This window comes from Euleptes europaea, chromosome 14 (assembly GCF_029931775.1).
Source record: "Euleptes europaea isolate rEulEur1 chromosome 14, rEulEur1.hap1, whole genome shotgun sequence".
NCBI classification, from domain to species: Eukaryota; Metazoa; Chordata; class Lepidosauria; order Squamata; family Sphaerodactylidae; genus Euleptes; species Euleptes europaea.
The window spans coordinates 45,361,212-45,375,275 of NC_079325.1; the positions used below are offsets into that span (position 1 = coordinate 45,361,212).

General features: G+C 44.2%; 1 protein-coding gene across 1 annotated transcript in view; it reads left to right on the forward strand.

Moving 5' to 3' along the window:
• PAPPA (pappalysin 1) overlaps positions 1 to 14,064 on the forward strand; it is a 328,178-nt gene that overhangs the window by 67,199 nt on the left and 246,915 nt on the right. Inside the window, exons 4-5 of the mRNA XM_056860765.1 lie at positions 8,815 to 9,108; positions 11,038 to 11,230. Coding sequence (XP_056716743.1) covers positions 8,815 to 9,108; positions 11,038 to 11,230 — 487 coding nt within the window. The remainder of the gene's footprint in view (positions 1 to 8,814; positions 9,109 to 11,037; positions 11,231 to 14,064) is intronic.

Here is a 14,064-nt window from a genome sequence, read left to right on the forward strand (position 1 = left end):
ACCTCCCTAAGTAGCTGATTCTACTGTTCAACAACTCTTACTGTAAAAAAAAAAAATTCCCTAATGTCCAGCCAGTACTTTTCCACCTACAATTTAAACACAATATTGTGAGTCCTATCCTCTGCTGCCAACAGGAACATCTCCCTGCCCTCCTCTAAAAAAGCCCTGGATATTTTCTGGAGTGAGTATCACTAAATATGGCAGTTAGCCCAGGCTAGCCCAATTCCATCAAGTCTCAAAAGCTCAGCAGGGTCAGCCCTGGTTAGTACTTGCATGAAAGACCACTAACAAAGTCCAGGATCACTACGCAGAGGCAGGCAGTGGCAAATTACCTCTGCACGTCTCTTGCCTTGAAAACCCCATGGAGGTCCCCATCATTCAGTTTCGACTTATAATAATAGAATCATAGAGTTGAAAGGTGCCATAGAGGCCATCTAGTCCAACCCCCTGCTTAATTCAGGATCAGCCTAGAGCATTCCTGACAAGGGTTTGTCCAGCATCTGTTTAAAGACTGCAAGTGAGGGGGGAACTCACCACCTCCCTAGGCAGCTGATTCCACTGTTGAACTACTCTTACTGTAAATTGTTTTTTTTTTTAAATCCTACTATCCAGCCAGTACCTTTCCAGCCGCAATTTAAACCCATTTTTGCAAGTCCTATCCTCTGCTGCCAACAGGAACAACTCCCTGCCTTCCTCTAAGTGACAGCCCTTCAAATACTTAAAGGGCTTAATACTTAAAGGGTTCTCTTACCCTCCATCACATTCCTAAAAAACAGGTCCAAATTGACAAGGCTGAGGACATCTTTAGATAGAAGGGTAGAACTGCCCAAAGAATGGGAGGGAGCAGATCACAAACTGCTCAGTCTAGCCTTGCTATGGGCGGATGGCCTAATGTTATAGGACATGGCTCGAAGCCACATGAAGCAAAGCTTCTGAAGATGCCTATTTATATTAGGTGCTGTGAAACACAGGCAGGACTATGCTGCTGCAGTCATATTGTTTGTGGGCTTCCAGGAGGCACCTGGTTGGCCACTGTGTGAACAGACTGCTGGACTTGATGGGTTGTGGTCTGATCCAGCATGGCTTTTCTTCTGTTCTTATGCCACCCTTAAGGAGAGCAATCATGTCATGACTTGATAGCAAAAAAATCAAAACCAAAACAAAACTGGGGATTATTCCCTACAGTTTTCCCTAAAGCCCTGACCCAGGGATGAGGGATACCCCTGCTTTCTCCTCAAAGAGAAAGTGTTGTGCCTGTAAGCAAGGACACACATGTATATGCCAACGCCAATGGGTTTTTGTGCATGACTGGGGGAGATTGAGAATTGCTAGCTAGAGGAGCAGCCAGGTTTAATACAGATAACTAGATATTTTGGATAATTGGTGTTGCATTCTCCTGTAGCACCTCCTACTGGGATAGCAGTAGGCCCTAGATAGATGGCCACCCTTACATTTATATAATTTTGTTGACCACCCTTACATTTATCTAATTTTGACCTGTGTCAAGCAGCTGCTGTAGCGCTGTGAATTCAGCATATTGTCAGAATTATTTGTCCAAAGATGAGGTTTTCATTTTTTTTAAAGCAAGTTTTAAGGGGAAAAAAATTAAGGGTAGTTTGAAGTTGATTCAGAAACGAGAAAAAAAGTAAAAGGGAAAAGAAATTAATTTCCTGTTTTAACGGCCATCTCTGTCCTGTCTCTCCCTCCTTGGTGTTTAATCTTCCTATTCTCTTTTTGTCTTCCCCTTTCCTTTTCTTTCCATAAATGCGATATGCGTTTAATAACAAAGTAAAATGAAATATGTGCTGTTGTCCAGATCCAAGCTTTGGAATATAGATCGTGTGGGTGAGGGAGCCATCGTTTGGTGGAGAAACTGCGACTGATTTAGACTTTTGACAGCTGTGAAAAATATACATATCTTCCTTTCCCAAAGACTAAAAAGGAGGGGGAGGACCAAAAGAACCTGCTGTGCCGCTTTTGCCCTGATAAAGTCAAGCCAGCCTGTATTGTGAATTTTATCTGATCGCTTAGGGAGGCTTTTGCCAATATCTCTAGCGATGGGAAAAATACATTTTTTTTAAAAAAGTGTGTTTTGTAATGGGTTTGTTGCAAGATAACCAGTCTGGTTTCTGTCTCGCTGATATTCACCCAGCTGGTATAGTCTGGTGCCTTGATTTTCAAACTAATTGCTCACAGGGAACTTTAGAGCACCAATGTGGTATTGTGGTTTAAGCAGTTGTCCTTATGATGGGCCATCCCCACCACAGGGGGGTCATTCAGAACTTTTGAGGGCAAAGGGGGGTATTCTGGATTTTAAGCAACTCCTCATTATTTGCCATGGGTTCTGAAAGCCAACAGAGGAGCATTTTATACTGTTCACCCTGTCTTCAGGATAATATCCCAGGACTAGAGTTCTCCCGGTATGGTATAGTTGTTAAGAGTGGTGGACTCTAATCTGGAGAAGCAGGTTTGATCCCCCATTCCTCCACATGAAGCCTTCTGGGTGACCTTGGGCCGGCCACAGTTCCATGAGAACTCTCTCAGCCCTACCTACATCACAAGGTGCCTGTTATGGGGAGAGTAAGTAGGGGTGCCAGCTCCAGGTTGGGAAAACCTGGAGATTTGGGGAGCAGAGCCTGAGGATGGTGGGGTTTGGAGAGGGGAGAGACTTCAATTGCCAACACTGCCATTTTCATCAGGTGAGCTGATCTCCATCGTCTGGAGATCTATTGTAATAGCGAGAGATCTCCATCCACCACCTGGAGGTTGGCAACTTTATAAAAAGCTGCAAGTATCCATTCTATTAAACGTTGTTAACTTTTTTTGCATTATAGTCACTTTACTAAAATCCTTTGCCTTGGAAACCAAGGTAGACTGATGCATATTAATACAGTTTACAGTAAGCAAAGAAGATGCTTCAGCAGTACATAATGGTTCAGGCCGGGGTCAGGCAGCAATTCTTGATACACAGATAGCAATATTACACATGTATGAGGTTGTTTTCACCTGTGAACTGTTAAAAGGTATACTTGTCAGGCATGTGTGTGTTATATGCTGTCAAATAACTTCCAGCTTATGGCAACCCTATGAATTAATTGTGTCCAAAATGTCCTATTGTAAACAGCCTTGTTCAGGTCTTGCAAATTGAAGGCTGGGGCTTCCTTTATTGAGTCTATCCATCTCATGTTGGATCTTCCTCTTTTCCTACTGCTATCAACTTTTCCTAGCATTATTGTCTTTTCCAGTGAGTCTTGTCTTCTCATGATATGATCAAAGTGCAATAGTTTAGTCATTTTAGCTTCTAGTGAGAATTTAGGCTTGACTTAATCTGTGTGTGTAAAGTGCCTTCAAGTCACAGCCAACTTATGGCGACCCCTTTTTGGGGTTTTCATGGCAAAAGACTAACAGAGGTGGTTTGCCAGTGCCTTCCTCTAGAACCCCTTGCTCTGACTTAATCTAGAATTCACTTATTTGTCTTTTTGGACATCCATGGTATCTGTAAGACATTGCAGGCATATGGATGCCCAAACTAGGAATTTGAGTTGCTAGGAGTTTTGAAGCTTCATCTCCTGGGTGATTTTTCTTTCTGAATAGCATCCATCTGAACCCAAACTTGCATTAGGACTGAGATGCAAAGGGAAGGGTTAACCACTTTAACCCTATACCATCTTCCTAAGAGAGCTCTGTGTGTTTGGGCCTAGTGAGACAATCAGCAGTTCCTCTAGCCCTGAATGTAGTCTCCCTCCCACACAAAGAATTCTCAATCTGAATGGGTAACCTATGTGCTAGAACACTCAGGCAGCATGGTGTAGTGGTTAAGAGCAGTGGTTTGGAGCGGTGGACTGTAATCTGGAGAACCAGGTTTGATTCCCCCCTCCTCCATATGAGCAACAGATGCTAATCTGGTGAACTGGGTTGGTTTCCCCACTCCTACACATGAAGCCAGCTGGGTGACCTTGGGCTAGTCACAGGTGTCTCAACTCTCTCAGCCCCACCTATCTCACAGGGTGTCTGTTGTAGGGAGGGAAGGGAAGGTGATTGTAAGCCGGTTTGATTCTTCCTTAAGTGATAAAGAAAGTTGGCATGTAAAAACCAACTCTTCTTCATCATCATCATCGTAGGACCCACAAAATGTTCCTGAAGTTATGTATTCCTAGAACAGGTTGGGAGTGGTGGGCCAGTGTATGACACGTCCATGGATAAGGTGAGGGGGTTGTAAAAGGTAAAGGTCCCTGTGCAAGCACCGGGTCATTCCTGACCCATGGAGTGACATCATATCCCGACGTTTCCTAGGCAGAGTTTGTTTACGGGGTGGTATGCCAGTGCCTTCCCCAGTCATCTTCCGTTTACCCCTAGCAAGCTGGGTACTCATTTTACCGACCTTGGAAGGATGGAAGGCTGAGCCGACCTTGAGCCGGCTACCTGCAACTGACTCCCGTCAGGATCAAAATCAGGTCGTGAGCAGAGCTTGGACTGCAGTACTGCAGCTTACCACTCTGCACCAGGGGGCTCATACAGGGGTTGTACGGGAAAGGAAAGGGGAAAGGGAGGAAATCCTGCAGTGTGCACCTGTTCTCTTAACTGTGGGGATCAAGTTGAACTAGACAGACAAACAACCAGGAGGCTCAAGGCAAGGACAGTCCATCTGACAGGGCAGGAAGGCAACCTAGACAAGGACAGGATCTAACTGATAATCAGGAAACCAAAGACAGAGGCAAGGCCAGTGTCAGGATTTGCAGCACCACGGATAGCTCCCAGGGAGCAGAGAACTTGCTCCGGTGAATTCCAAAGCAGCTGCTCGGCCCTCCTGTCTATTCCTCTCTGAGGAGTGAGATCTTAAAGGCTGACAACCTCACCTGTTCTTTTCCCATTAATGCTGCTAGGTATGTTTTATGAGAGGGGTATCATGATCCCTCTTGGGTACGCTAAGGGAGAGCTCGCTCGCTTGTTTGTTTGCCAGAATGTGTATTTGGAGTTCTATTTTTTTTTCTCCTTCTTAGTCCCCTTTTATTTATTTTGCCTCAGGAGAAATGAAATACCAGAGGCTTATTTCAAATTAACAAACAGAGAACAGAGATTTATTAAACACTATACAAGGGATAGATTTGGAGGGGAAACTGTACTTAGGAAAAGGATAGAACCAGAGCTATTTTTATAAGTTTCACTTCAGAGAAGGCATACGTTTTAGATGGCTTAGTTGGTGCACAATTACAGTTCTTAAGTGCACAGTTTCAGTTTAGTTCCCAGAACTTCTTGTACATGTTTCTATACAGACTCTGCTGCCTAGCTAACAGGGAAGTTGGAGACCATACAATCTCACTTCCCCAGAGAAACACAGAAGTATGGAGATTTCTCCTCGAATCTCTCTTCCTATTCTCACTATTGATCTATCCCACTTCTGTGGCAGTGATCATAGAATCATAGAGTTGGAAGGGACCACCAGGGTTATCAACCCCCTGCCCAATGGAGGAAATTAACAACTACCTCCCCCCCCCCACATCCCCAGTGACCCCAACCCTCCCCCCACCATGCAGGATCCCACAATCAAAGCACTCCCAACAGATGGCCATCCAGCCTTTGCTTAAAGACCTCCAAAGACGGGGACTCCACCACCCTCCGAGGCAGTGCATTCAACCATCAACAACACCCTGTATTTGGAATATCTCCTTCCCAGAGCCTATTTCAGTGACCTGAGAAAGGGCCTTTTTCCTCCCAGTCTCTGCCTGTCACTCTTTGTTCGTCATAAGGGGTGTTAGATTGTGAGGCCTTGATTGCAGAGTATGGTCATTTCTTGGGAGGAAGGGGGATGTCCAGCTCAGGAGATTCAGGCAGTCGACATGCCAGGTCCCAGGTTTAAGAGTCTCATGTAGCATTTTATGTATTTTGTGTATGTATTTACCCCGCGTTTCCTCCAAGGAGCTCAGGGAAGCGCACATGGTTCTCAGAAGAGAGAACCCACATAAAGCTGCCTTATATTTGAATGAGCTCAATATAAATATGAGGGAGAGGAGTAATAATAACAATCTAATGTAGAAAATAAAAGAAAAAAATACCCCAAATATTGAAATTATAAGATTATTCTTATATAATGCTTACACATTCACATCTGTATGTAAAGTAATATTAAACTGTTTTGACATTCCGACACCAATTATATTATTTTGTGTAATTGCAGTGTCTGTATTTAAAACATCTTTTGTAACCACTGTTGATGCCTGAACAATATATGTGACTTTCATTTCTTTACATACAAACGTGAATGTGTAAACATTATATTAAAATATTTGATAATTTCAATATTTGGGGTATTTTTTTCTTTGCTACATTGTATTATATTGAATCAGGTCATTAATTCATTGACTAAGCCTATGCCAAAGACTGGTATCAGAGCAAGGCACTGCTCTTCCCAAAATGGATGCCTCTCAGAGAGTTTTGGGACCCACCTTGTGTGTCAAGCTTTGGCAGGAAGGAGGTTGGCAGCTGATTTCCCCCCCCCCTGGCCCTAAGGTGTGCCTGGCTGGGCAATGGGGCTAGCTAATCCCCACTGTGACACCCTAAGTGATTTAATCAGCACTCTGAGCAGACCATTACTTATCCTATCTGCACCTATCCCAGCAATTAATCAGTACTGAACAGTCCAGTCCATCAAACCTCTCTTACCTTATTGTTTGAACCCCGGAAAAGCAATCAATTCTTTGTCTCTGACTTCCCTGTCAGCTTACTTCATACCACCTCAGGACCCATTTAGGAGTATAAATATTGGTCCTTTGACCATTCATACTGTGTGTATGTCCTGGATCCATACACCCACCCCCAGTTGTGTGTGTGCTCTTTCATTTGCTCCTGGAAATGCTGGTCATTTCCCTCCTCAGTGATGCTTTCCCTGGACATCCCTTCAAGTCTGGTAACTATCATCCATCCCCAAAACCCTATCTAACTTCTCTTAGTCAGCTCTTTTATACTTTGTGTGCATTTCTTCACTGTTTGAAATATATTTCTTGTTTTCCTATTTTTTATTCTCTAATGAAACCCATACCATTGCACACCGCCTGCTCATTTAAGAGTTTTCACCAGGGACCATCCCAGTTATAAATCCCAGTTATCCCCTCTTGCTCTTTCTGTCTCCAGCTAATTCCTCCAAACTTAAGTGGAAACTGCCTGCTCAGGGTAACACTAGAGTAATTTGCTCAGAATCCATGTGTATGAATTGGGATTGTGATGACCCTTCTTCCTGAAGGATGAAGACATGAGTATACTATATGTTCTCATTAAAAGAGGATTTTTGTATCATTTGTTTCCCTCCAGCATTACAGTTCCAGGGAAACCCTTTTACAGCCTTTGATAACTCAGTTAATTCATACAAGTGTATTTATTAGGCACACAAGACTGTTAACTGTATAGCAGTTAAAGTGAGATGAAGTTAATTGAGGGGCGTGTTTTTAATTCTTTTTGTCAAGGAACACTCTGGCTAAAGGAAGGATAGCTTTGGTTGGGAGGAGTAAGTGGGGGAAGACCAGTATGATTTTTAGCAGTTATTTCAGCAGCGAGCACAAGTTGGCACTAAGGGTACATGGGTACAGCAGACTCTTCTGGTCTCTAGTGGTTGATAACGTGGTGGTCTGGGTTCCTTCTTTCCAAAGTGGTGGGGGAGGGGGAAGTACTGCAGTTGGACCCAGACTGGTTAATGGTAAAGATGCCAGCCCAAATAAACAGCCCCTTTCACTGACCTGCAAACTCTTCTGTTTGGGTGATTGCTACTCTCAGGTCAAGGCTTAGATGTTACATGTGCATTTTTTATCCATTTTAAATTTCTACACTTCTTGCCAAATATGCCCGCTATTTGACAGACCTGGTTTTTGAAATCATATATAGGGATGAGCAAATGTTCTCTGTTTCATTTATTTTTTGTTCATCTGTGGTGTAGCAGTTAAGAGTGGTGGACTCTAATCTGGAGAACAGGGTTTGATTCCCCTCCCCTCCACATGAATCCTGCTGGCCGACCTTGGGCTAGACACAGTTCTCTCAGAACTCTCTCGGCCCCACTTATCTCACAAGGTGCCTGTTGGGAGGGGAGGGGGAAGGGAAGGTGATTGTAAGACATTTTGAGACTCCTGAAGGTAGGGGAAAGCAGGGTATAAAAACCAACTCTTCTTCTTCTCTGTAAACACATGAATACATGAATCTGCCTTCTACTGAATCAGACCTTTGGTCTATCAAACTCAGTATTGTCTACTCAGACTGGCAGTGGCTCTCCAGGGACTCAGGCAAGGGTCTTTTGCATCACCTACCTGCCCTTTAACTGGAAATGCCAGGGATTGAACCTGAGACCTTCTGCATGCCAAGCAGATGCTCTACCACTGAGCCACAGCCCACGTTTCTGCAGTCGACTTTATAGATTTGTTCATACACTTGTATGGATTTTTTCAATATGTAATTTATATGTACATTGTATGTCATTTATGCTGTAATACATATCTGATTTACTAATGTGCATATGTTGCAAAATTCATACATTTTATGGTGGAAATTTGAAGCAAGGAAACAAAAGAGGGTGCAGAAATACAGAATCATGTATTCCATCTGCACTTAAGTGAAGTTAAACTGAAATGGGGGGGTTGGGGATGAAACAACAGGAGTGAAAAACTTGACATGATTCCTAAAGCAAAAGAAATTATTTCAAGGGAAACAATGTAGACATCTCTGTTTTATTTGTGTCATATCTGCTGGAATGAATTCTCTCTAAGCACCATCTTCTCCCTTTACGTTTTCGAATGTACAATGTGAAAACAGTTGTCACACCTTTTCTCTTCACAGGGGGAATTGTTTTGAATCCTTCCTTCTATGGTGTGCCAGGCCACACAAACACCATGATCCATGAAATAGGCCATAGCCTGGGGCTCTACCACGTCTTTCGAGGCATCTCTGAGATCCTCTCCTGCAGCGACCCCTGCATGGAAACGGAGCCTTCATTTGAAACAGGGGACCTCTGCCATGACACCAACCCAGCTCCAAAACACAAGCTCTGTGGCGACCCGTCTCCCGGCAATGACATGTGTGGCTTCCGCAGCTTTCAGAATACACCGTATAACAACTTCATGAGCTACACAGGTACTCCACCCAATCTCTTTTCCAGCAGGGATACTTTCCAAATGAGCTGGAAGCAATGGAAGGAACTGCACAGAAATTATCTATCATGGGAGGCGTCGAGCAAGTTAAGAGTATAATTTTTGCCTGAGCAGTTACTCTGTCAAAATAGCCCTATTGATGCAAGAGTGTTTTTAAACCCAGGTCTGCCCCAGTGGCACATAGTTGTATTTGGTGGAGGTCAGGTTTTTAAAGAGAGGTATGTATGGGTGGCCCTGACCTGAATGGCCCAGGCTAGCCTGATCTCGTCAGAGCTCAGAAGCTAAGCAGGGTCGGCCCTGGTTAGTATTTGGATGGGAGACCACCAAGGAATACCAGGGTTGCTGTGCAGAGGAAGGCACTGGCAAACCACCTCTGTTCGTCTCTTGCCATGAAAACCCCAAAAGGGGTCGCCATAAGTCGGCTGCGACTTGAAGGCACTTTACACACACACATGTATGGGTGAGGGGAACTTAATTTTTCCTCATCTACAACTCGGTGATGGTAGAAAGTGCCATCAAATGGCAGCCAACTTATGGTGACGGCTTGAGTTTTTCAAGGCGAGAGATGTTCAGATGTGATTTGCCATCATCTGCCTCTGCGTTGTGACCCTGGACTTCTTTGGTGGTTTCCCATCCAAATACTAACCAGGGCCTACCCTGCTTAGCTTCCAAGATCTGATCAGTGGGCTAGCGTGGGCCATCCAGGTCAGGGCATCTACAACTTGCCCTCTCACAATGGTACCCTCTCCCAGGAGTTTTGTCATCCTCAGCTGGACTCGGATAAAATAATTCAGCACAACTGGGAGAAAAAACACTTGGGGAGGAGGAGAGTGGTGGATTCAAGAAGGGTTCAACTCCACCCATCTGTACACTTCCTTTCTTTGAAAATCTGGACTACCCTATCCATCTCTGTGATTGGGGCAGACCTGGGTACATGCGGTGGAGCTTTTGCTATCACATCCAATTTGATCTTGCCTCGATAAACTATTAGGTATTGAAGGATAGCCATTGTGGCTCAGTGTACGGTTCCTTTTTTCTTTTTCTTTTCTTTTTCTCTCCTTTCTTTCGTCCAGCTATTGAGGAGCTCTAAAGCAAAGCTCGTTTGGGAGATTTAGGGGTGTGGAATATAAATTTTGTGAACTTTTGATGCTTGGGAAAGAGCAAGCATTTAGATTGATACGTCAGTGCCTACTAGATATAGAAATGCAGACCCTAACCTCCCTAGCTAATAGACACAGTTCCCCCATGTTTCATGGTATGACTCCAGTTTATGGAGCTGCAGCTTCCTACTTGTCTCATTTGGAGTCACCGGACATTCGCAGAGCTTTCATGCTCGCTAGACTTAACATTCTTCCCTCAGCTATCCTACAAGGAAGATACAAAGGAATCCTTTTTATTGATAGGTATTGTCCATGTAAGACTGGGGATCCCGAACACTTAACTCACGTGCTGTTGTACTGCCAGCTTTACAGGAGGCCGAGAAATACTTATATTAAACCCCTACTGCCTAGTGAACAGAATCTTTCAGATCAGCAGTCGGTGATGTACCTTTTATCTGATAGAAACCCTACCGTTACCCAACAAGTAGCTAGTTTTCTCCTGTCTGCACAAAGGATTCGCAAGCAGTTTGTACGTACTTCTAAGTAATGTCTTTTTAATGTAATCTGTTTTAACCGGTTTTGTAATTCTGTTTATGGTATACTGATGTAAATGCCTAATAAAGGTAATGATGATGATGATGATGATGATGATGAATTTTGTGAAGGTACTGGATTGGTCTCAAAAGCTGGGGGGCAGGAACAACCGACATTGCATTTTCCCTTGATCAGATGTTCATTTTGTAGTGCCAGGAGAGCCTAACCTTGCCCCCATGAGATATCCAAGACTGTAATTGTCTATCCATCTTTTCTAGATGACGACTGCACCAATTCCTTCACACCCAATCAGGTAGCTAGAATGCATTGCTACCTGGACCTGGTGTACCAGAGCTGGCAACCCGTCAAGAAGCCTGCTCCCATAGCTATCTCGCCACAGATTGTGGATCGGACAGAGACCTCCGTCACCTTGGAGTGGTTTCCACCTATTGACCAGCATTTCTTTCAAAGGTGAACCAGAGTGACGATGCGCTTATGCTATTAGACTTCAAAATGTGGTGTGATCTGTGCTGGGGGTGGGGGAGGACATTAAAACACTTCTGTACTGCTTTTTCTTTACCTCATGGCAAACCCAGGGCAATTTGCATAATATTTTCTTATACCACCAGTATAGAACAGCCCCCAAACTTCAACAATCCTAAACTTTACAATCCCATAAGAACAGAAGAAAAGCCATGCTGGATCAGACTGAGGCCCATCAAGTCCAGCCGTCTGTTCACACTGTGGTCAACCAGGTGCCTCTACGAAGCCCACAAGCAAGATGACTGCAGTAGCATTGCTCTGCCTGTGTTCCACAGCACCTAATATAATAGTCATGTTCCTCTGATGCTATACAGAATAGAGATGCATCATGACTAGTATTTATTTTGACTAGTAACCATAGATAGTCCTGTTGTCCATAAACGTGTCCACTCCCCTCTTAGAGCCTTCCAAGTTGGCAGCCATCACCACATCCTGGGGCAGGGAGTTGCACAATTGAACTATGCACTGTGTGAAGAAATACTTCCTTTGATCTGTTTTGAATCTCTCACCCTCCAGCTTCAGCAGATGACCCCGTGTTCTAGTACTATGAGAGAAGGAGAGAAGCTTCTCCCTGCCCACTCTCTCCATGCCATGCATAATTTTATAGACCTCTATCATATCTCCTTTTAACCGCCTTCTTTCTAAGCTGAACAGCCCTAAGCATTTTGACCGCTCCTCATAGGGCAGTTGCTCTAGCCCCCTGATCGTTTTGGTTGCTCTTTTCTGCATCTTTTGCACCTGTCCCAATAACATAAAAGCCACTGTTGTAAAACCAGCAAGTCTGAATGCTGCTCAACTGACTGATTAATTTAACTTAAAGGCCCAGTTAAACAAGAACATTTTTACATGGTGGAAAACAGAGCAAAAGGGTACACCCTGGACCTCCATTGGTAGACTCTTCTGCAGTTCCCGAGCTATCTCTGCACATGACCTGGAGTGGGTCACCACAGTCCCTACTTTCTGATAGGAGGGAGTGAAGAGATGTTGGCACAATGAATGTGGTTAGCACATAGGCTCATTCAGGGAGAAGCAGTCCTTCAGATATGTGAGCTTCAGGCATTGTAAGGCTTTAAAAGTTAAACAGAGAATTTGGAAACAAACCACTGATAGATACAAATTTTCTAAAACTGGTGTAACATGTTGAAACAATGAGTAGTCACACTAACCGTAGTTACCACGATCTCTTTAAAGGCAGCCCCATGAGCTGAACCAATTTGGAGGGGGGGAAGCAAATGGTGCAAGGGAAAAGAATTTAATGATTAAATTTCCCCTATGCATTTCACGTACACTTCCTCAGGGGGATCTTTCTTGACTCACATGTCCCAAGCAAGCAATGAAACAATCATAAACTACCCCAAGCAAAACGCATAGGGGCAATTTAATTGTTAAATACTTTCCCCTTTCACCAATCACTGTATTTTTGTCTTCATTTGGTTTGGTGCGGCCCTCTTGTCTTTTGTTTGAACCAGTTTGGAGCCAGTTTATGCACCAGATGGAAATGAAAGAAGGTACTCTGGGTGACAGTGCCTATCTGTTTCTCCATCAAGAGAGCCAGTCCTCCAAACCTTTTATGTGATTTGTCAACAACTCTGTTATCCTATCCCATGTTGGCTGCTCAACTGTCTCTAGACTATCACCCTTCCCAGCCAGCACCACCCCTATCTTATCTGGATTCAGTTTCAGTTTGTTCCTCTTTATCTACTCGAGTGCAGGATCCAGACAACGGCCTAAGACAGAGAAAACAGCTGTTGGGCCCTTAGTTGGAGCTTGCAGTCATCAGCATACGGAATGCAACCCACCCCAAAGCTGCATATACTGGGCTTTTAAACATAAATATTAAACAACATTGATGAGAGGATTGACACCTGGGGCACCCCACATGGTAGCTCCCAGGGGGTCAACTCAGCATCTCCAGCAGTAACGGAGCATGAGACAGAAAAGACAAAACCAGTGGAGTACCACACCTTTCAAAACTGATCTCATTCTCTAAATGGTCCACAAGAGTCAAATGGCCCTGCTGTCAAAAGCAGCCAATAAGTCTAACTGAATCAACAAAGGATGATTTCCCATTTCCACCTGAATAGGAAGATCATACACCGGTGCCCCTAAAGCTATCTCTTTCCCCAAACCAGGCCTGAAGCCAGATTAAAATGGCTCAAAGGCAAAGTGTCATCCAGGAAAACCTGGAGTTTATCCACCTCCACCCTGGGGTTGCCAGCTCCGGGTTGGGAAATATGTGGAGATTTTTGGGGTGAGGCCTCAGGAGGGCAATAGAGTCCAATTGCCAAAGTGGCCATTTTCTCCAGGTGAACTGATCTCTATCAGCTGGAGATCAGTTGTAATAGCAGGAGATCTCCAGGTAGTACCTGGAGGTTGGCAACCCTATTCCACTCGCTCAGGTACTTTCTCCCAAAAGGGTACATTAGGTACAATCATATAACTACTATAACCCCTGGTAGGGCTTTATCACTAAAGATCTAAGTGCTGCCTTCTTGGTTACATCTTGTGCCCTTATACCCTAGTTGTGGCCCTCCCAAAAGCATCTGTTTGACCACTGTCAGAAACAGGATGTGTGGCTAAATGGTCTTTTAGATTTGATCCCACAGGCTTATCTTACTTGAGACCTCATATATATGCAAAGCCCATGTTCTGCCACCAAGCCATAGTTTAAGTAAAGGTAAAGGTCCCCTATGCAAGTCCCGGGTCCTTCCTGACCCATGGGGTGACGTCACATCCCAACGTTTTCTAGGCAGACTTTGTTT